This window comes from Scaptodrosophila lebanonensis, unplaced genomic scaffold (assembly GCF_003285725.1).
Source record: "Scaptodrosophila lebanonensis strain 11010-0011.00,11010-0021.00 unplaced genomic scaffold, SlebRS2 tig00001410-arrow-pilon, whole genome shotgun sequence".
Lineage (NCBI taxonomy): Eukaryota > Metazoa > Arthropoda > Insecta > Diptera > Drosophilidae > Scaptodrosophila > Scaptodrosophila lebanonensis.
In genome coordinates this window covers 5089226-5111327 of record NW_022060738.1, presented here as the reverse complement: position 1 = coordinate 5111327, position 22102 = coordinate 5089226, and the positions used below count along the sequence as shown (strand labels likewise).

Below are 22102 nucleotides of genomic sequence, written 5' to 3'. Positions count from 1 at the left end.
TTTGGTTGCCAAAGGGGAGAGGACCTTGACTAGAGAACACTTAAGTAAGATACGTAGAAGTGACAATATTAGAATACTATCAATTAAAGATGCTCTAGTCAGATATTTTTTTTAATAAGCTTCCTTAGATATATAATTTATATTTTATATTATTTTATTTCTTGACCAATAAATCAAATGAGAATGGAAAAAGTATAAGTATTAAATGGAAATAAAACACCGTCTTACTTACTTTTTAAGCAGTTAGTAGTAATATTATGACGCTGACTGTAGAGAGGAAGAGTGCATGTGGGCCATTGTCATTTGATAGGCAATGCAGGCAACGCCTGGACACACTTTAATGGTCGTGCAATAAACAGCAATGGAAACAGCTACATACAACAATAAAAGGCAGCACCCAAAAAAATGGCCTGGCCGCTGCTACAGAATTTTTGGCCAACTGCCAGATGTGCACACACAAACACACACACATACAACTGCTCGTGTAGCGAGAGTGACAGAGCGACCAACAGGCCAACACTCATGCACTTTCATTAACTTTAATTAAATTCTCACTTTGTAAATGTCAATGCACACACAGACATACACACACACACATATAGATAAAAACAAAAGGGCTATCTACATGCCAGCAAAGGTTTTTGGGAAAAAATGCGCCAACCTGAATTTATAGCCACGACGCAAGGCGACAAAAATCTCGTGCAACAAAAATGCCTCAGACACAAATAACAACACGTCTTGTAGTTTTACTTTATTTGCTTCACTGTCGCAACTTTGTTGGCCCTCTTGTTGTTGCTGTTGGCTTTTAATTTGGTTGGCACGCAAGGTACAACACCAACAACAACAACAACAACAACACGAACAATAAAGAGCCATTGCGTCTAAGTAACTGCTTATTATACAAGCGCAACTTTTATTAATTTTTGCTTATTTTTCATGACACCCGAACGACAAAGAAGTAAAAAAAAGTAGGGGAGAAAATGAAAAACAAAAAAAAAATGGAACCAGTCAGACGGCCAGGTTTAATCAGAAACGCAGCTACTATATAGCAACGATAACAACAACAAAAGCAAAGTACATTTCTTAGGCCAACGCAAAATGCCATCAAATAAATTCAAGTCAAAAATTTTGCCATAAACTTTGCCATAAAAAATTCAAAAAATGTGCCCCAACCCACACATACATACATATGTATGTATATAGGTATGTACATATATGCATATATTTGTTTGTTTGCTTGTTTACTGCCGCAGCGCCTGCAAGTCTGTGTGTGTGTGCTCGTGTACGAGTATGTGTGTTGCGAAGTATTTTCGTGCAAGGATATTAACCCCAATTGCGCATGGCACTTGCCGCTGCTTGCCACTGCTCGTCACCGCTTTTGTTGTTGCCTTGGGTGTTGCCGCCTTAGCCTTAGCTGCTGCCGTCTTTTTTAAGTGTTTCTGTAAGCGCCATAATCAGGCGCAGTGAGAGCGAAAATATTTTAAGCGACACGCAAATATGCAAATATGTGGCGAATGTTTTTCTATGTGCGTGTGCTGCTATGTTTTTGTTTGTATATATATACACAATATGTCTGAGTGTGTGTTTGTCACTAAAGCCGCATACTGACTGCTTGCTACTTAAGCTGCTTAGACGCTACAGTTGCGGCCATGAACATAGTGCCACATCCTCGACTATGCAAATGCTTCACATGTTTGTTCGAACTAACTCAAAAAGGAAGATAGATAGGTGATATATATACCTCTAAAAGAATTAACTACCTTGTAAATGAACGAGTGTAGATATTCTAATTTATACTATTATGAATTGAATTTTCCTTGCGCAAGTACTTAGATTATAGAGTGTGTTACTAAGCTTTTAATATAAATATTAAAGTATAGTAAATAAAAATATAATATTCTGTTTTAAACGTTAGTATTTAGTATTGTCGTTAAAATATCAAAATAAATGCAAACTGATGCATTTTCTCTCTTAACTGAAGCTTCAAAAATTTGTAAACCTATTGGGGTTTCAATTGAAAAAGGAAGTAAATCTACATACAAGTAAGACTTGTTCGAAACTTATTTCTTGTAGAAACTGGCATGGGCAGGAAAGAGTTGGAGGTTTCCCAAAAAGTTATACAGTTGATTAGAAAATAAAAGTCCTCGAACGTGTTCTGTAATAATATAAAATTCAAGGACATGGTATATTGGAATATATTAGATAAATAATTACATGCTCTTTGAGACGAAAGATGAAACAACGATTTCTTTTAAAACAATTATGTAGATAGGTCTTAAAATTTTTATTGAGCCGTAATAATTAAAATTGATAAAAACCCAAACATCTGGTTCATAAAACTGAACTAGAGAGGGTATGTAGCTCTGCAGCCGAACAGCCCTATTGCCTGGACTTGTTTGTATATTTATACGAGTTTGCATGCAGCTACATACATACATATCTAGTAAACGAGGGTATTCCTTGCGCTAGCTTGTTTATAGTATTTTTTGGCCTATGCATGTTTAAATTTTATGTTTGCCAATGTGTTCGGCATAAATGCGCGAAGCGTACGTGTGTAAGGCACCATGTGTCTTGTGGCAGACAGCCATATGCGCTTTGAATAAAAAATTTAAAGTGTGTCACAATTCCTACGCAGATTTTCTCAATTTCCGTGTACTTTAAAAACTCGTCCTCATCGATTTTTGCTCATTTTTGCGAGTGGTACAATTAAGGTATCTAGTCTCATATATCGAGCCACGCTTTAGGCCACGAATATCTGCTCTTTGAACTACTAGTTTCGTAGTGCGATGCTGGTTCTGCGGCTACATGCTCATGCTCTTGTGATGCTGTCAACACTTTGACAGCAATGGCCGAATTATGATGTCAAATGTCAAGTCAACTATGTTCGCCCTTCACCCACAAATAGTCATATAGTCATATATCCCAGTACACTTCCTGCCCACACACAAGCATACGCAGTCAGACACACACATTCATTAATCATTAGACAAAGCTGCAAATGCGTTTGGCGGGAAAGTTTTTATATATTTTGTGTTTTTCTCTCGAATAATTGCCATGCATATAAAGCGTACTTTATTTCACGTTTAATTGTGCATGAATATGTTTTTGGTTGCTAAGCGGCGGTCATAAAGACCACCAGAGTGCAAGCGACCCCACCCTCATTGATGAGCTGCCGAAAAGTGCGGGCCCTGGGGACACGGTGCGTATGTGTAATGCCTCAATTGAATACGAACACGCATACAATTGCGAACGGGTGTATAAATGTAAATCAAATATAAGAAATAAGTTATTAATTTGTTATTTATTTTAATGTTTGTCCGGATAAATAATAATAAACAGAACATAAGGGAAGATAAATACACGAACTCCTCGGTAACATAAATAAATCCTACCAAAGTTAATGATACTACAAGTTTCTTTTTTAAAAATAAATTAAACGAGAGTTCGTGGGACTCCTTCTCTAACTTACATTAAATATTTTTGACCTCCTGGGTCAACATCGGTAACAAATCATTCAAAACTATTTCTTTAACTTTGTATTCTATCTATAAATATAATGACATGAACAATTTATTAATTTAATAGTGAAATTTAAGACATCTTTTTCCATCAAAGGCATGTCAGCCTAAAAGTATGGAATGCATAAAAAATGGGCTACAATAGAGCATTCGATGAAATTCTGAATGCTCTACAATTGTGGAGCAGCCCTGCAGCAAGTTGCTGGCAGTGCCACCAAATATTTGCAACTAAAAGCTGCCTCGAACTGTAAAACGAGAGCTGGACCCTAAAATGAGGCACACGTACCAGTTCTCTTATTTGTCGGTGCTCTCAGTGCTAGGCGTTTTCACCACCATGGCTCTCTTACTCTCTTTCACTCTCTTTTTGAAATGCTCTCTTGCTTGAAGCTTTTGGCAATGAAACGCGGTTAGACAACACACGGCAATGAAACAAAGCGCCGCTGGTCACATTATCAGCTTATTCCCACACATAGGGAGTCCAGAGGAAGAGGAGAAAAAATGTTTGGTTTTTTTTGGACTTTGTTTTGTTTTCAATGCAGCCAGCTATCAGGACGGGCACCTGGGCCCACCGACTGACCAAGTTTTGGCCTGCCCCACTGTTGCAAATATATTCACTTAGTGCCGCTTGCGTCCGTTTTGCTTGCTTGATGAGCCACGTTTGCGTTTTGCTTTGCAACGTGAGCGGGTGCTGGTTTCCTTTTTTTATTGCTGTTGCAATTGCTGTTGCTGTTGCTGCTGATGTTGTTGCCGTTGTTGCTCGCTTTTGTTTTGTTGCAGGCATCCCGTTAACGCGTGACTTCAAGTGCCCTTAATGCTGTAAATGAATATTTAATGTTAAAAGCACTTGTCGAAAATGCAGCAACAGAAGCAGCATTCGTACGTTTGCCAGCCTCCACTTAACGTGCCGGTTGATTTTAAATTGTTTCTGCAATTGGAGCGTGCGATTGAAAATAAAAAGTTGCAGATACCTCTCGGCTTTAAGCGCTGATTGCAATGCATACACGTATATTGCCACTTTAACTCTTCCTCTCTTTAACAGCTTACTTGGCGTGGAAGGAAGAACGGGAGCGTCTGTTGACCAAGGCGAAGCGACTGGCTGCCATAAATAATGCGTAGGCTGTGTTTGCCAACCAGCTGCCTCAAATACTCTTTAGCAACTGACGCTGCCGTGCCGAGACAAATGTTTATAAACCGCTTAATTATTCACTTGGCCCAGTTCTAAGCGTGCCCAGTTTCTTGGGCCTCACGCAAAACAAATTGACACAGCGCCGGCCCCACAGATTTCTGCGGTGCTTGGGCTGTGCGCATAAATCAGAGGCCTTAAGACCCAAGACCGCATTCCTGTTTAGTGTTTAGTTTGCATTATATATTTTAGAATAATCTCTTTGCTTATACTTTCTCGAACACTTGCACTCTAAATATATAGTTCAAAGGCTATTGTAAACTGGTTGCTCGTTTTATTCAAGATACTTCTATATACCGTTAAAGGATAGTACAATGACATATCAGTTGATAAGTGGCCTACATTGAGTGAAATTCGGTTAATAAAATTCAGATAGCCTATATTATTTATGACTATTACTTGTATAATTACTTTTATTTATATCCAACGGCTTAAGCAATTTTTTTCAAGTGCTATTAAAGCCTCCCAATAGCGTCCACTAGAAGGTGTGATTGTTATTTGTAATATCGCTATATTTTATTGCTTTCTAGTTAAGATCTCCATATTCAATTACACCATGTTTCGAACAGTATTGCATGTAGAATACTGATTGATAATTGTGCTCTACAATTTAGATTGCAGACTGATTGATGAGGCTGAAACAGGCACATTTCGTATGCTTGTAAATATATAGATGTTATTTGAAATCTGTGCTAATTAGTTCAGAGGTGCTCGACTTTACATCCAGATGTTGATTGTTGTTCATAAATACTGAGAAGAGAATTATAGATAATTAAATTCAGCTTTTACGTATAAGGTTTCATGCTGTTTAGATAATAACAGTGCTTGATAGATAATAACAGTGAACCATTTACAAAATTCAATGGCCGGAAAAGAATATGTAAGCGTTATGCGATGCAAGGCCTCAATGTCATAGTTATATTAAATTCTGCACAAAGAATACGGTGGCTGAGTTACAAATGGCAGAACTCGTGATTAAAAATAATAAACGACATTTTGAGAAGACATCGGATCGTCTATGTAGAGCTATAGGTTATTCTTGGGAAATTCAGGCTGAAGCAGCAAAAACCATTATGTGGAGCTTTGGAATGTGGAATGTTGGATTGTATTTTTATATAAAAAATGAATTATATACAAAGCGCAGAATTTAACAAAAAATTGAAGCAAACAAGTAGTGTTACAATTTTTAGGTAATTCTAAAGCGTTTAAGCACAGAATTGTGCTATGCTGGAGGCTGCTCTAGTTGGTGTTGAATCCACATACGACGTTCTTCGTTCGCTGACAACCTGTTTACAACTGCCTTTAGACGTATATTGACCCTATTTACAATTGCAATTGTGACACGCGCTTGTAGCAATTCGCACGACGTCAAGACGACTCAAGTAACATTTATTTGTAACTGCCCGGCAGAGTCAGACAGACATGCGGACATGAGGACAGATGGGCAGGCGGGGCGGCAGACTGGAGACCGGCGTCAGTTCGTTATTCATTCTGCGAACGACTAAATATAAACTGCTCTCCAGCTGCTGTTGCACTGACAATAAGTGTGGCCCATTTTACTTGCCTCTGTCAACGCAATTGCTGTCATTGCACTTAACGCACTTGCGCCCGCACATGCGATGGTGTGTGTGGGACAGAAGGGGGCAGAGGGAGGCCTGGACAGCCTGCAATTATGGCGTCTCAATGCGTTTTGTGCGTGGCTTTGTCAGTTAGTATGAAGCCTGCTGTTGCTTGGGCTTACTGCTGCATAAAAGCGTTTGCTAGACAAAAGCTTGGAATGCCCACGGGGCAGCCATTAGCCTAATAACCCATACATCTACACACAAACACAGGCACACACATACTCACACAATGCAGGCACAATGGCGGTTGCTCCAGTAGTTGGCCAAGTCGAGAGTCGCCCCGACTCGCCTCCACTCTCATTGCGTTTTTGAGCTGCTGTCACACATGCCCGACCGCAATAACAACAGCAACAACAATGGCAGCTGCCAACCAGCAACATCATCAGGAACCATCGCCTCAGCTTCGTTACAATTAACATAAATAATGGCCAAGTGGTTTGTGCTGCTGCTGCTGCTGCTGCTGCATGTCTCTTGGCTTTCTCTTACTTTTCTGCTTCTCTGCCTCATTTTTCCATGTGCCCTGATGTATGTTTGTAAGAGTTTGTATATGCGGCAAAGTGGAAATATATTTTTCACTTTTCATTTTTAATTATGTGCCTGGGACATGCTCCAAATGCTAAAGACAAATGTTGATATCAAGCTGAAATGTGCACCTGTTTGGGGCACTGTTTGAAATGCCCGGAATGGTGTTGTTTGTGCGAGTGTTCTCACGAGTGAGTTTGTTCATTTGAACACTTAAATATGCCAACACATACAGCAACAAAAATGTTAAGAAAAATTCCAATTGATTAATCGCTGAACTAAAATGTAAAATATAATGATAACATTATATGCGTTAGTTAGTTAGCTATTGTTAGTTAAATTACTTATATATTCTTATACAGCTTATATGAACATCTGTTTTAATACATTAGTAACATTATTCTATCTCAATTAAAACGTTGTAATCCAAAATTTAAAATTTAATGGGAAGTCCGATTGATTTTGTTGTTATCCCCTTGTAAATGTTAAACAGTTGGGCGTAATTACCTTCAAAAATTAAATAGTAATAAAAATAAAAAATATTATTCATATATATATTTCTTTTTATTGCAATTTAAAAGCTGAACTATTTTGACCTCTATGAACTTAAGATCTAAGCTTAGACATGACTTCATCTGGCAAACAACATCCCCCAACACCTAAGTAATTTATATGTTTACAAAACAGCGTGAAGCGCCCAGTTGCTGAAGAATCGAACAAAATATTTCACTAAGTGGTGTACAATTTATTGAGAAAAAATATATTTTACGTTGATTCCGAAAATATTTAAATAAATTATTTTCTCCTAAAACATATATTTTTAAATATACAAGTAAATTTCAGATCCCAAATGTTCTGCTTATTAAATCTTAAATATCTTTTGTTTAATGCGTTTGAAGCATACGTCTAAGTGAGGAGATTGAAGACGCATCACCCTTCTAAATATTTTGCATATGCTGAAGCTTATGCTAAATTCTAGTTAATGTATGTTAAATTCTTTGAACTACAGCCACGTCCTCGTGCAGCAAACTTCGAGCCAACAATAACTCCGTCTATATAGCATAGTTGTTGCTTAATCCAACCAAAATTGCAAACCCAAGTCACTCCAGCAAGCGTCCCTCTCCACCGATAAACTTCATCCGAAAGCCCCGAGTAGGAATTGAGCATTGAGCTTTACTGCTTTCAGCCACAGTCGGCCACAATGCATGGCAGATGGCATAGCAGAATTTGTGGTGGCACAGTCATGGGTTACGTATACGCAATGTCTGAGGTTTGGCAATAAAATTGCACAATGTTGTAAGTGTTTGTTGTTGTCGTTGATTCAGAGAAAATACCAACCATTGCAAGATTTATATGTTGAGCTCGCTTTAGTGGTAGTCAGACATTGGTATAAGGGCACATAAGACAGTGAACCAGTGGCGTCTAGACGGGCAGCCAGAACAACCAGTACAGTCATTCACCCATTCACTCATTCAGGCAAGCGGTGACATTCAAATGCTTCAGTGCTGCCCGAAAAATCTGTGCAAGCTTCCAAGCATGTGCACCCCCTTTTCCACTAAATTGTTTGTGTTGCTCTCGAGATTTATGTTCCCAACTTTCTGTACCCGTGCCGAGTCGCAGGGTCAAGTAGTAATAGCAGCATTTTGTTGCATAGTTTTGGGCCCAAAAGTTGTTCACATTTCCTACAAATCCGCCAGTTGAAAAGTTATGTTGGTAGGGGTCAGGTTGTTGCTGGGCAGCTCATCGTCAGCCCTCTGCATTATTATTTTACTTGTGCTTTATTTTTATTATTGAGCAACTTTTCTGCCATTTTTGGGGCCACAACTTATGGCGCAAAAATTGAATTTTATTAATTTGTTGTTGCTAGCCGGTCGTTGCAGCTGCTCCGGCCAACTTCCTACTACTTCGCCGCCGGAAGTCGGAGCAAAGGCAGTAGTGGCAGCAAAAGTTTCTACTGATAGGGCACATTACTGCAATTTCCGTGCGCCCCTCCCTTTTGCCTCGTCTTATCCTCAAGCTCGGCGTGTTGCACACACAAAATTTGTTTAATTAAAATTTTTGTTAAAATCAGTAAATTGTTTGTTTTGTCGGTTGCTGGTGAAGTCGTCGTTGTCGTCGTTGCTGCTCCCGACCCGTTCGGCATTGTTCGAATAGTTTTGACAGCAAAATATTACACCACAATGGCGAAGTCAAAAAAAAAGACAACAACTATGCGGCTGTTAAATAATTGAACACAAAACTGTCCCCTTTTCAAAAGTTGGACTTCTATCTGTCCAAGCTGCCCCAATCAGGTACGTGCCCTGCATGTCTATCTCTGGCATTCGCACAACATCATAACTCACTTCATCCCAGGCTATACTGTGGTCAGTTTTCTAATATCTTGCAACAAATATCAATCACCTTGAGCAATAAGCCACATGATCACTAACTTAGTCGAGGACTGATTGATTAAAGGCTCCATTATGTTCGATTCGCTTTCTGAAACATATCCTGGGCTTATGGAAATGTCAAACGTAGGAAAAGGCATTAATGCTGGCATTTGAATGCTACCATAATCAAGGTTGCCAGAGAAATCTCTTGAATTTACTAACAAAGACATTTTTCTCTAATTACTTAATACTTAAAACACTAGATATTCTAGAATTCACACACCGCATCCAAAACAATTGCACAATATTTCGTGGCTTGGTCTTGTTTTGTGAATCAAACGAAAGTCAAAGATAAAATATACATTTGACGCAATTCTGGCATCAAATAAGTACCAAATAACTGTGAATTAATTAAACAAACTTGGGGATAATCGCGTGTCGCCAATTGGGCAGGTCTGTTTGTTAGCAAAAATGTGAATGGTAATAAACTGCCATTTAAATTTACAAAACGGACCAGGGATACAAAATGTAAGTACATTTTTGTAGTTCTGAATTCAATTTAAAATGCTAGTTTTTGCAAAACATACATAGATCGCCACAACATGGCGCAGTTTTCTTTAGTGGGATCAGATGCGCTTCTCAAACATTTGCGTTGTATTTTTTCAACAATTAATTGGCGTTTCCGCAAATTCTCGCGGGCTAATATTAATGAAAATGGCATATCTGTTTTTTATTTAACTTAGTACGTTCCAGAATTTAAACCCAATTAGTCAGTCAAATGACATCGTCTTCAGTCAATTGTTGCTGACAGTTGAGTGCGTTACAGGATTTTTACAGAATTAGTCTGTCAAATGTGAACGTCAACAGTCAGCTGTTGCTGACAGCTGGCTTGGAGGGGAAGTTCGAAATAATGAAATCTTTCAAAGTTCTGTGGCACCGTCTGATTTTTGTTGGAGGTTTCAAAAACAACTGTTGCCGTAACCTCCGGATATTTCTGTGGCACCCCCAGCATACGAAGAATTGGAAATAATATAAAGTAATAAATAAAATATATTCAATTAACTGTATTAAATCAGCATAATTAATATACTCTCGAATCGTCCTTCTGTGTTCCACTCAATCACTATAAAGTGAGTCCTTTACTGATGGTTGAAAGTATAATATAGGGTATGCAAGTTATTACAAAGTATTCGGTTAGCTTTGTTTTATTTCTGTATTAACTAATTTAATTATAACGTGAATTATTTGATTCATCTAATCCACGCGTTCGTCGATCGACGCGGCATACTATACTTGTAAAATGAGTTGGAATTACTTTTAATTGTTAAGATAGTTTTTCTAGAGTCGTATTTGTATTCTGTTGCTGCTTACTCAGATTCTACAGATTCCAAAGGGCTTTTGAAACCCTAAGAATCTCTAAGAATCTTTTACATTGTTATCTACTCCATTCTTAGTATATTTTTACTAAACAGAAAATAGCTCTACACTCCTAGTTCATTCTCATCATATTATACTTGTAGTTTGTTAATAGTTAGTTACTTGGTGTGTATTTGATTTGATGAAGAGAGTCCACTGTGCATTATAGAGGAATTTTCTCATGCATTCCGGCTGGCTAAGAGTTTCGCCCAAACTTGAACGCTTACCCTCCAATGATTTAGTAATGCGCGCATAATAGAGTTATATAATTTAACACGCTGCCATTCTCACACAGCTTTCGATGCTGTTGGTTTTGGTGTTAGCGGCGGCATTGATGGAGATGGCGATGGAGTTGGCGATGGCGATGGTGATGGTGATGGCTTGGCATGGGCTGCGTCTTGTTTGCCATTGAACATAACAATTTCATACAAAATTCATCAATTCATCATGCGCGACCTCACAGATAGACAATGGCTTGTGGACAGGGGACGAGGGCCGGCCACGCAAAGCCAAGGAAAACTATATTCAGACTTCTGCGACAACGCACACAAAATTATTCAAGTCAATGAACAATTTAATTTATCATTAATATAAAATCCGACAGTTTGTACTATGTGTGTCTGCATAAGTGTCGACGGCGGCTGCTGCCGGCTGCGCTTGGCGTGCTTCCATGCAGCTCCACTTGAGCTAATCTCATATATCATCGATGATCTGGTGCTTCCCCTACTGCCGTAGCTGCCGCTGCTTCCGCCGTTTCCGCTGGTTGTCGCCCATTTTTCTAATATGTTTGATTTTACTTTCAAATGTGGCTAGGGGTTCTCTTGGCTCGCCGCCCGCTGTGTGTCTGACGCTGTGCCATTTCGCATGTGTGTGTGTGTGTGTGTGTGTATGTGTGTGTGTCTGTTTCTCTGTTTCCATAATTCTGCCTTATCTTCTGTGTGAGGAGTGGGTGGATGTGTGTAGATTCTGCGGAAATTGTATAAGAAACTTGCAAGCATCAGCATCAGCAGCAGCCTGCTGTCTCTGACTCGACCTCCATTCCACCTTTTCCTCACCCGCCACCAACTATTGACCATTAATACTCAATTGGCTGTGCTTCCCGTGTGGATTGTGGTCGTCTTTGCCTTCGCCTTCGTCTTCATCGTAGTCTTCCTTGTCGTCGTCGTCGTCATCGTCTTCATCGTAGTCTTCCTTGTCGTCGTCGTCGTCCTCTTCGTACTTGCCGTCATCTTTGTCGTCTTGTCCTGACACTTGAATTGAATCGAAATTGGTTATTAGCAATTCTTACGAGAATGCCAACGATGCTGCGAAGCGAACTGAACTGTCCTACGACTTGAAGGACCGTTTGCAGCTGGCTCTGTTGAGAAAAAAAAATATTTATATACTCGTGTGTTCACAATACTTGTATACACAATATTTTTACCTTGACATTAATTTCTCAGTTGACTGCAAGAGTTTTCCAGCTTTAAGTTACTGGCAGCGGCCTTTTGGGAGTTTGGCAGTTGACATTTTATAGCCATAGACCCTGCACATGTAAATGCAAACAATTCAGCTAGTAAGAGAGAGAGAGAGAGAGAGAGAGAGAGAGAGATACAGACAGACAGTAGGTGAGAGGAAGAGGGGAAATGCATATCAAAAGTCGTTCGGTGCAAATGAAATCGTTTTGTGCAACTTCCGTTTCCATCAGCCACAGTAGAAGCAGCACCAACAGCCATGTTGGTTTCTGTTTACAAGTGCACACGATTTTGATCCGTTTGCAAAACTCACTCACACATTTAACACAAGCGAGACAGGTTTCATAAATCCCTTGAGAATATGTTTCATACGTAAATAATATCTGAGCATTCTGGTTGGAAAGTTTATGTCCACACAGGTACTTTTGCTTGACTATCGGCGGTGGTTTTATAAAACTGGATTTAAATAGTCGAAAAATATGTGCACAATTTCTATATGTTGCTTTTATTTCAAATATATTATTCTATTTATTTCCTTCCCATTATTATAAATATATTTGCTTGTTTTAATTTGGAGGTTGATCAATAAATATAATCGTTTATGTTCCTTTAAAATTTAGTGATCGACCACTGGAACTGTTATATTTCAATATTCTATTCCCTTCAATGCTGTTCTTGGTAATTGATTTTACCAATCGTACAAGCTTGCGAGCATTTTTATTCATTTTCAGGCTTACATCGTTCCAACCTCGTATTCGCATACATATCGAAGAAACTTTGCAGAGCTCGGCACATTGCGTGTTTGTGCATTCGTTTGAAATATCTAAGTTTTCTAGCTCTACAGAAAAAAGCATAAATAAATAGCTCAGAGCATTGGCCAATGGATCTGAATATGGATGTACTTGTATGCATGCACATATAGAAAAGATATGCTGTAGCTGCCATGACGTAGTATCGGAGGCGCTCGTCCGTGCGTCACTGCATTCTGCTGATGTCAACAAATCAAGCGGTAGTCCGAAAAAAATTGTGTGCGATTGCGTTATGCATAAATAAACAAATCAGTGAAATCAAAAACATTCAAAATGCCTTCAACTCAACTGAATGGCAGCAGCGCTCCTTCATTCATGAGCGAGTGTGTATTGATACTGAGTGAGTATAATGCGCGTTTATTTACATCTCTTAACTTAAAGATGTACGTCGCACACAATACACTTGCCCCACTGAAGACTACTAGTATCTACAGTATATGAGTAGAGTCTAACAAAGTAACTATAACAAAAAGCTTTTGTAAGCTGATTTTTGCTTACAAAACTATTGGTCTTTCCGTGTATTACTTACTGCGATACAGGACCCATTACGAGACCTGGCAGGAATCCCACAATGTGAGTTCGTTCTTGAGTATACGACTCGGTTCGAATCAGTCATACACCATGATTTAAAAAATAAAATAAAATTACTTGCAGTTTTAAAAATTCTGTAAGAGTGGTCTCACACATAAAAATGCCAAACTGTGTCGTGTCATGGGCAAATCTGCAGGTCGCTTCCGCAGCTTAACAATAAATTAAATATATAAACAAGAAACTATATGTATTTGTTAACAAGGTACAATTTTACAATCAGTTGTTTTTAGCGGTGGAAGCGAGGAAATACAAATAAATTGAATACTCTTTAGTTGCCTTTGGGAATGGAAGAGTCTACTTGATTTCTTTCATCATGCTGAATAAGAATATATATACTTTTTGGGGATCGGAAATGCTTTCTTGTGCCTCTTAAATAGTTTACACAAACCTAATATCCACCCTTTTAATCCAATTGGTATAAACTGGGTGTAAAAGCAGAGTGTGGTTTGCATGTTAATTAAATATAGAGTTAAATCCGTATTTTTTCTTTAGCATCACCTTTAATTTGTAGCGTTGCAAATTGACTTTATTTGTAATTCAGAATTAACGAAGTGCAACGCACCCTGGGTCGGAACTCGCCTGCCAATCCGCACAAGCCCCGGCCGCGGTTGCAACCGAAGGTAGATTTTCACATGGCCAGCAACCCCACAGCCGCGCCCCAAGCCTTTTGCAGTTGCGTTGCCTTAACCCATTTAGCCGACAGTATTCAGTGAGTGCGTTTCAAATTTATGATATGTTTTGTGTGTGTGTGTGTGTGTGTGTGAGGGTGTTCGGCGTAGAGGTTGTGTGTGCTCAGACGTCTGCATGGTTGGCGATAAAGTTGTCGCTGTAACCCACAGATTTCAAGTCCAATTCGGCACTGCACTCTCTAATTACACAAACTTATGTTAATGACTTTCACTCTCAGTCGATGAAGGTTATGGCTTGGACTCTTCATGCATATTCATGGCACAAACACACAGATTTATACATAACTACATACATATGTATGTATCTAGCGACGTACACAATACTTACTTATACGTGTACGTGTGTGTTGAGCAAGCGTTCGCAGACGGCCTAAATGAAGTTGCTCAAATCATCATCCAATTAGAACTGTAAAATTATACTAATTACAACTTTGGAAATTAGAAATATGCAAATGTGTTGCCTTGTCATTCGCCTTGCTCTGTTTATTGCCAGGCCGGCGCCGACCGTCTCAGTGCCAGAATTCGATGAAAACGTACTCGTGTGGGTATCTGCGTGAGCGTGTGAAAGTTTTGCGATTAAAAATTTGCAAAGTTATATTTCATATACATACTATATATACCGAGTATACTGGCATACTCGTACAAGTAGAAAGTTGCATACATTTGCCTAAATTATATTGACAAGAGCGAGGACTACGACGACGAAGAGCACCACAAGGACAAACCGTTTCGAGAGTGGGGAGATGGAAAGTGCAAGTCTGCAAGGCAGCTGATAAGTGCGCTAAGCTCTGACGGGAAGTCATCAAGGCAGGCGAGAGAAAACTGACAGAGGGGCCATGGGGGTCAGAGGGGGGCAGCCAAGCGAGGCACACATGAAAGCTTAGCAAATGCCATGCATAAATTATGACAATGAGAGTGGGGAGGGAGTTGCGAGAAAAAACTGCCCCAAAAAAATAATAATTAAAACAAAATATTTAAAAATTCCACGAAGCGCAGCAAAGCGCACTCCACCGTGAAGTTAGCCAACTTTAAACTTTGGCCCGTTTGCATTTCAACTAAATTACGAGTATATGTTTCTCTCTCTGTGTGTGTGTGTGTGTTTGAGAAGTCAGTATGCCAGGGGTAAGTTTCCAGGTGTACGGTATTTTGGATGGAATGATATCATGGCTATAGCCAACCCTGTGAATGAGTGCGCTACACTTCTGATTGAGGCACGTTAGTCACTCAATTGATGCACTACCAGCACCACTTTTTGTTTAGCAGTGCATTCGCTAATTCCAATTGTACTCATCTACCTGCTTTGATATGCCCTGCACGTCCCGTTTGCGCAATTCCAGCTTAACTCAAGTCACGCGCCCTGCCAGTAAATTCAATCAATTTGCTGGCGACACGAAAGTGTGACAATTGTTCTCCAACTGGACTTGGCTAATTTGTGCTAATTGTAATGCATTTAGAGCTTGCATTGCGCTGGAGGTCACAACGAATGCCAATGTGAATAAATAAATAAAGAGTGTGTAATTTCACATTTAAAAAAAAAGCCACTCGATATGGTTTTCTTGCCACAGTTTGTAAAGTTATTTTTTAAGCATTTCATTCAAACAGACAAAAGTATTTATTTTTTAAGTTTTCACTGATTTTCTAAAGGACCAAAAATGTAGCTTCAGTTACATTCGAGTACATTCATTCTTTACACTAGTGAGTGGTTAATTTTCAAGGTTCAACTTCAAAATTCAGATTTAAATACAGTAATACTTGTATTGCTAATGTTTATTTATTCGCTTGCATTCAAAGAGCACACTTGGCACAGGGGCTTTGAAAATGTCACATTCCATATAAAATATCGAAGAGTTTAAGGTCAATAACATACATAAACGTGTAGTTTATTCGATCTTGATGCTATAATCGAACTTAGTAGTAGTTAGGGATAATATTTGTGTAATTATTATTATTATAAATTGTTCTTAGGCAGGTAACATACAAAATTAATAAATGCTGAAAATGTAAGAGTAAGCGAAAAAAAAATTAAAATGCTCCTAGATATAGAAAATTTAAATTTCAAAAACATAACTTAAAAGTAACTTGGTACTTGTAACGCTAGGATAAGTTAATAAATAAATAACTTTGAAATACTTGAGAAACTTAGATACATACATACGTCATACATTAATCTTTCTCTCCATCAAGGGTGTAACTATACTTACGAATGAATCTCTCATTAGAAAACTTGCTATGAGGACAAAACAAGTGATAATAGTATGTACTTCTAATTTGCCAAATTCCGATCATTTTGAGAGTAATGTAAAACTGTTTTACTGTATGTTTGCAGTACGAAAAGTGCAATGAGTTCTGTTTAATGTTCAATGTTCGAAAATGCCAAATGCTATGTATATGTTTATAGCCATATGGATGGTTCCATAGATTTCCATTTGGTATGAAAAATAGATATATTTAGTTAATCCCTAAGCTAAAACGGATCTGATTTGTTGGTATTATAACGTGTTGGATAAACATTTTGTTCATTTATGAGTACACCACGTGCGCAGCTGTTGCCTACCGGCCTTTCTGCCCTTCTGCCAATCTAGCAGTCAGCCAGCTTGTCATTCCCGACTGCCTGCATTCGAATTGTCAAATTAAAACGAAGGATGTCGAATTTGATTAGCAGAGCGTGCAGAAAAAGAAAGACACAATACAGCGCACAGCAAATGCAAAAAAGGATAATGAGCCGCTGTATTCAAGCGAAAGCAGCGTTTAAATGAAACTTTTCCCAAACTAAGTAGTGGAAAGACTAGGGATGGACAACACAAGTGCTCCCTTGGATTAAGCTAAACAGTAACAATGTAAGTGTGAATAAAAATAGTATTTTAATCGAAATTTATTCTCGAACGAGCCTCGATTGTATTATATATCAGTCTAAAATTTGAAAGTAAAAATATACAACATTACATACGAGGAAAACATTAAAGTTTTAGGCAGGATTCTTGGATATGGTAAGAGGCAACAAGGCTTTTGGTACTCGGATTAATATTTTCACCGATCATTCCTATGGCAGCTATGATGATGGAATTCCCCAATTTGAACGAATAGCATGCAACACTACTTGTATACTGCAACAATGCCCTGGAGTATGTCACAGGATGTCGTTACAAAAAAGGGGACTGCTATAGCAAGTAAGTAGGCGTAGATTTAGGAGAACAATCTAAAGTTAGTCAAGTTGGAGCAGAGGAAGGCCATCCGTTATTACGAGAATGGATTATAAAGTACAATCAGCCAGATCTGGTCTGCTTCCCTTTGGAATGGCCACGAAACTGAAATAAAAGCTTGGCCAGAAAGCATACTCGAGGCAGCTACAAGCGTGACATTACGAAGCTCTTAAGTACTGGGGTTAATGTGGTTTATTTTAAGCTGTTGGGCCCAAACATGTCGGTTTGCAAACTGACATATTTTGAACTTAGAACATCAATTTAGAATATACGATGAGGATGAGGAGTTTGAAATGTTAAGTCTCATCTTCAATAGAGTAATAGGCATTGTCGTACTTGCTTGCAGAAATGTACTGCAATAGATATCACTATTTTTGGCGTGCACCCCTGAGAACTTGTGTGAACTGAGCTCACTCAGAGTCAGTTAGAGTCAGTGAAGCGGACAGCCATTCCTTCTGTCATCATTGACAGCACGCACACACCCACACACCCACACAGCCAGAGAGAAGTGCAGCTGTGTTTTCCTCACCAATACTCTCTCCCGAAAGTCTTCCTTCCTCATCGTTTCTTCGTTATTTCAACTGTAGCAAAACAAACACGCGCCAAAGCACTCTCACACACTCGCGCACACTCCTTTGAGTCGGGGATAATTTTGTAATTATTTAACTTAATGGAAAACAAACTTAATTTTCGTGCAAAAATTAAAAGAAGCAAGTTCGCACGTGGCAATCACCCAGACTCTTGGTGTGGCAGCTTTTTGTTGCCGCATTGGTGTGTTAACGTTATTCATGCAACAATTAAACTGTAATTCTATTTAATTATGTGTTTTTGTGTGCGCAAACTTGCGTGTTTCTCGCTAATTGACAGCGCGCCAGCAAACACAGCTGATGCCCCATCCGATTCCGTTAACGAATCGCCCGAGATGCGGGCAACAGATCCGACTAGGCCCCATACATACAAGTACACTTCATAAAATCGATGAGCTAATTGTAAAGCTGCCAAAATCACACAAAATAGAGAAGAGTATGACAGCAACCGCAAGCAGTAACGAAAAGTGCAAACCTAGTGAACTTATTGCGCAAAGTTCAAGGGTTGCCGTAATAATGAAAAGATAGCGAGGAAGCAAGCAAGCGCTGAAAATTGATAATCCCGCACCCACAAAGCTGCGGATGAAGTTTGCCGGGCTGCCACGAAGCCCTCGCTCTCTGCACTCCTGGTTGCCTTGGCTTGGTTATTAAGTGGCGCTAAAGTTGCGCCACACACAAATGATAATTGGGCATTGAGCCGCGTGGCGAACAGAGCGGCAAGCACGAGTATACTATATATACCCGGCAGCTGCAGTCCAAGTTCCAAGTTGGAGCCGAAAATGCATAATTAACACAAAATAAAGCTCAAGTTCAGGATGTTGAGACAGCGCATCATATTTTCTTTGGCTTTATTTATTTTTCTTCATTATTTCTTTTCGGTATTCATTTCCAGCCCAACTACTTGTATGTACGAGTACTTGAGAGACTAGCGCCCCAGCTTTTGAAATTCCCATTCAAGATTATCTAGGGGGCACACCTGACGCGCTCTTAGCCAATGCGAAATGCAATGGAAATGGAAGGCATGGTTGCACACGCCCCAGGCCACGGTGCATTCCTCGAAAGAGCTGAGATTCGGATTGGCCTGGCATTCGATGCACATGTCCATGATGGGATTGCGACAAATGGCGCAGTTGTCGACAGCAATGTCTGCGGGGTCGTAGGAAATGGGTCTGATTGTCTGTGTCTGCGTGGAATCAAGATGCCCCTTCCTTACCCCAGGCCCACAAAGCCACTGCATTCCATTTCTTGACTTCAAAACGCTTCTTGCTCTTGGTACAATTGAGGCTGCACATAGGCAGCTCGGCATCGACTGGCGGCTCTTGCTCCAGCTTTTCCTCGGATTGGTCATCGTGGACGATGACATACATTTCGTCAGAGCCAGACTGATCCATAGCGTGCTAATTTGGTTGAGAATCTGTTAGTATATGTATTTTGTAAGAGAATAAACTAGAATGTATACTAAATTCTATGAAGTATCACAGAATGACAGTTGCTTAGGCGCTTGTGTTGTTTTCATTATAAAACAAGTCTTTACATATGTATGTATAGAATAATTATAGAAATTAAAAAAATAAGAATTTAAAAAATTGATTGTATTATACTTCCTTTGGTATTCGAACTCACGTAAAGGGTGTATAACTGTACATTTACATAGGAATTGTGTCTATGCGAGTATATGCATGTCTATGCGTGTCGATTCGTGTCTGTGGGCAGTTAAACATTGAGGCAGCCGAGGCAGCCACAACAACAACAGGTGCGGGCAGCGATTGGTAGAGAGAACCTATATATGGCTATAACTTCCTTTAAAATACGGACTCATAATCACTAACTGCAGATATTTTTTCAAATTTATCTAAAATCTGTCTCTGAGATCCAGCTGTTCATACGGACGGACGGACAGACAAACAAAGATCGACTCGCCTTGTCACGTTGATCAAGAATATATATACAATGTGGGGTCGACCACGCCTCCCCCTGCCTGTTACATTTTTCAGGTACTTTTCAGATATATTTCATGTACAGAGCATAAAAACTTTAATTGCAAGTCGTATTTATTGTGATCGGCTGTAAGGGTTTTGTTTACTGAAACAATATATATACTATAGTTCGAGAGAGAACAATGAAACTTGCCAGTTGAATTTGTAATTTATGTTCCAAGTTATACAAAAACAGAGCCTCGTTGGTATTGTCATCACTCGATGTTTTATTGTCGATATCATCCTTGGCTTCAACTGGACGTGGAAGGATGACAATAGTACCGTGAGGATATTTGGTGCGCAACATTTGATAGGCTTGTATATTGTCCAATATCCAATCTTTATAGTATGACACATTGGTGTAAACGCCTGGTGTCTTGGGTACGGCACACTTGAGGCCCCACGATACAATGCCAGCCAGTTGTTTGTTGCAGACAAGCGGACCGCCCGAGTCCCCATTACAGGCATCGCGCTGCCCCTCTTCTAAATAGCCTGCACACATCATGCCATCAACAAGAAAATCGCCATAGATGCTCTGCATCCTGCAATCCTTGTCACTTATCAGCGGCACATCAACGACCAGCAGCTCGATCGATGTTTCATTTTCCTCCGTCAAGCCCCAACCAGTGACTTGGCATATTGTGCTCGGCCTAACAGGAGTCTCAGAGAGATTGATGGGCTGCACAGTTTTATGATTTTCAGGCACCGAGGCATTTAGAAATATTAATACCAAGTCGTCCTTGTGTGTCGACAAATTAAACTTGTCCAGGGGAAATATAATATCGGCCAGATCGAAGACCAACGTGCGCTTGCTGCGTCGGAAGCGATCCTGCGTGCCCATAGTCACAATAAAATCGGACTTCGGCAAGAACGTTCCATCCCCAATTTCGGGGCTACAAAAAACAAACAAAGTGCATACGAAAACATCTATGTTTGCGAACTCCCTTACACCATTTCTTACTCACTCCACAAAGCAGTGAGCCGCTGATAGCACAATGTTGGGCATAATTAGGGAACCGCCACAAATGTGTCCCGAACCAAAGGGAAAGTCCGAATCGCGACGTCTTAATGAAATCTGATGCTTTGTTTTGCTCCTATCTGCCTTACTTCCATTAATAATGCGCGCACTACTCAGTATTGAACGCTCAAGGTGCGGGTACTCCGCAAAATCAATTGTGGATGCGTTTTGCTGCATCGTCAATATCAAGGACAACAGCACCAGCCAAGCTGAGTCCTCGCTCATGTTCGACTATTGTAACGATTTTCGCTGATGAACTTTTTTTTCGTGCACTAAATGCAAATGTTACTCGATTAAAGAACTCCAATGAACTACAAACTTAAAGAAAACAAGAGAGAACGCTACAGTCGAGCAAGCCCGACAGTAAAATAGCCTGTACTCTCAAAAAAAAAAATTAAATTATTAAAAAAAAATTAAATTAATTAATTAAATTAATAAAGAACATTTATTTAATACATACACAGGAGACATCTTTATGTACAGTTTTAACAGCATACATTTACATCGTCGTGTCTATGCGTGTTTAAATGCGTGTACAACTATGTATGCAGCAGAAAGTTGAACCAAAGCAGCAACAACAACAACAGCTGCGAACAGCGCTGCGGGCAGCGCAACAAGCAGAGCATGGGCAGCGATTTTATTTATGGCTATAACTTTCTTCAGAATCGACCTATCATGATGAAACTTGGCATACAGACACATAATCACTAACGGGATGTAGTTACCAAATTTTAGTTCTAAATTCCAAGAACTACGAGAGTTATGGAAAAAAACACGAATTGCGGGGGAGTGGGGGGTTGTATCAGAATAAAAAAAAATAAACTTGACCTGCCTATGGCTTATGGGAATGTGGATACCAAGTTTGGTTATTCTGGCTCTTGTACCTTCTGAGATCCTTGCGCTCATACAGACGGACGGACGGACGGACGGACATGGCTATATCGACTCGGCTTGTCACCCTGATCAATAATATATATACTATGTGGGGTTTGCCACGCCTCCTTCTGCATGTCACCTCCCGCAAACTCTGTACATTTTAGACCTATTAGACCCATTTTAGACCCTCAATTTTTTAATTAAATACATATATTTGAGATTTCTTATTGGTGTGCATTAGTGTGTAGTTTTTAATTTTCAAATATTTCTGA

At 39.5% G+C, this 22102-nt stretch overlaps 2 protein-coding genes across 2 annotated transcripts; both read right to left on the bottom strand.

The window, feature by feature from the left end:
- Positions 1 to 18778: 18778 nt before the first annotated feature.
- On the bottom strand, positions 18779 to 19401 carry LOC115630403 (RING-box protein 1-like). The gene is made up of 2 exons (XM_030526930.1): positions 19174 to 19401; positions 18779 to 19106 (listed from the first exon to the last, which is right to left on the bottom strand). The coding sequence occupies exons 1-2, from the start codon at positions 19349 to 19351 to the stop codon at positions 18886 to 18888; spliced, it is 399 nt and encodes a 132-aa protein (XP_030382790.1). The 5' UTR covers positions 19352 to 19401; the 3' UTR covers positions 18779 to 18885.
- A 593-nt stretch (positions 19402 to 19994) lies between these two features.
- LOC115630763 (trypsin eta-like) lies at positions 19995 to 21179 on the bottom strand. The gene is made up of 3 exons (XM_030527419.1): positions 20902 to 21179; positions 20091 to 20829; positions 19995 to 20024 (listed from the first exon to the last, which is right to left on the bottom strand). The coding sequence occupies exons 1-3, from the start codon at positions 21177 to 21179 to the stop codon at positions 19995 to 19997; spliced, it is 1047 nt and encodes a 348-aa protein (XP_030383279.1).
- Positions 21180 to 22102: the final 923 nt, after the last annotated feature.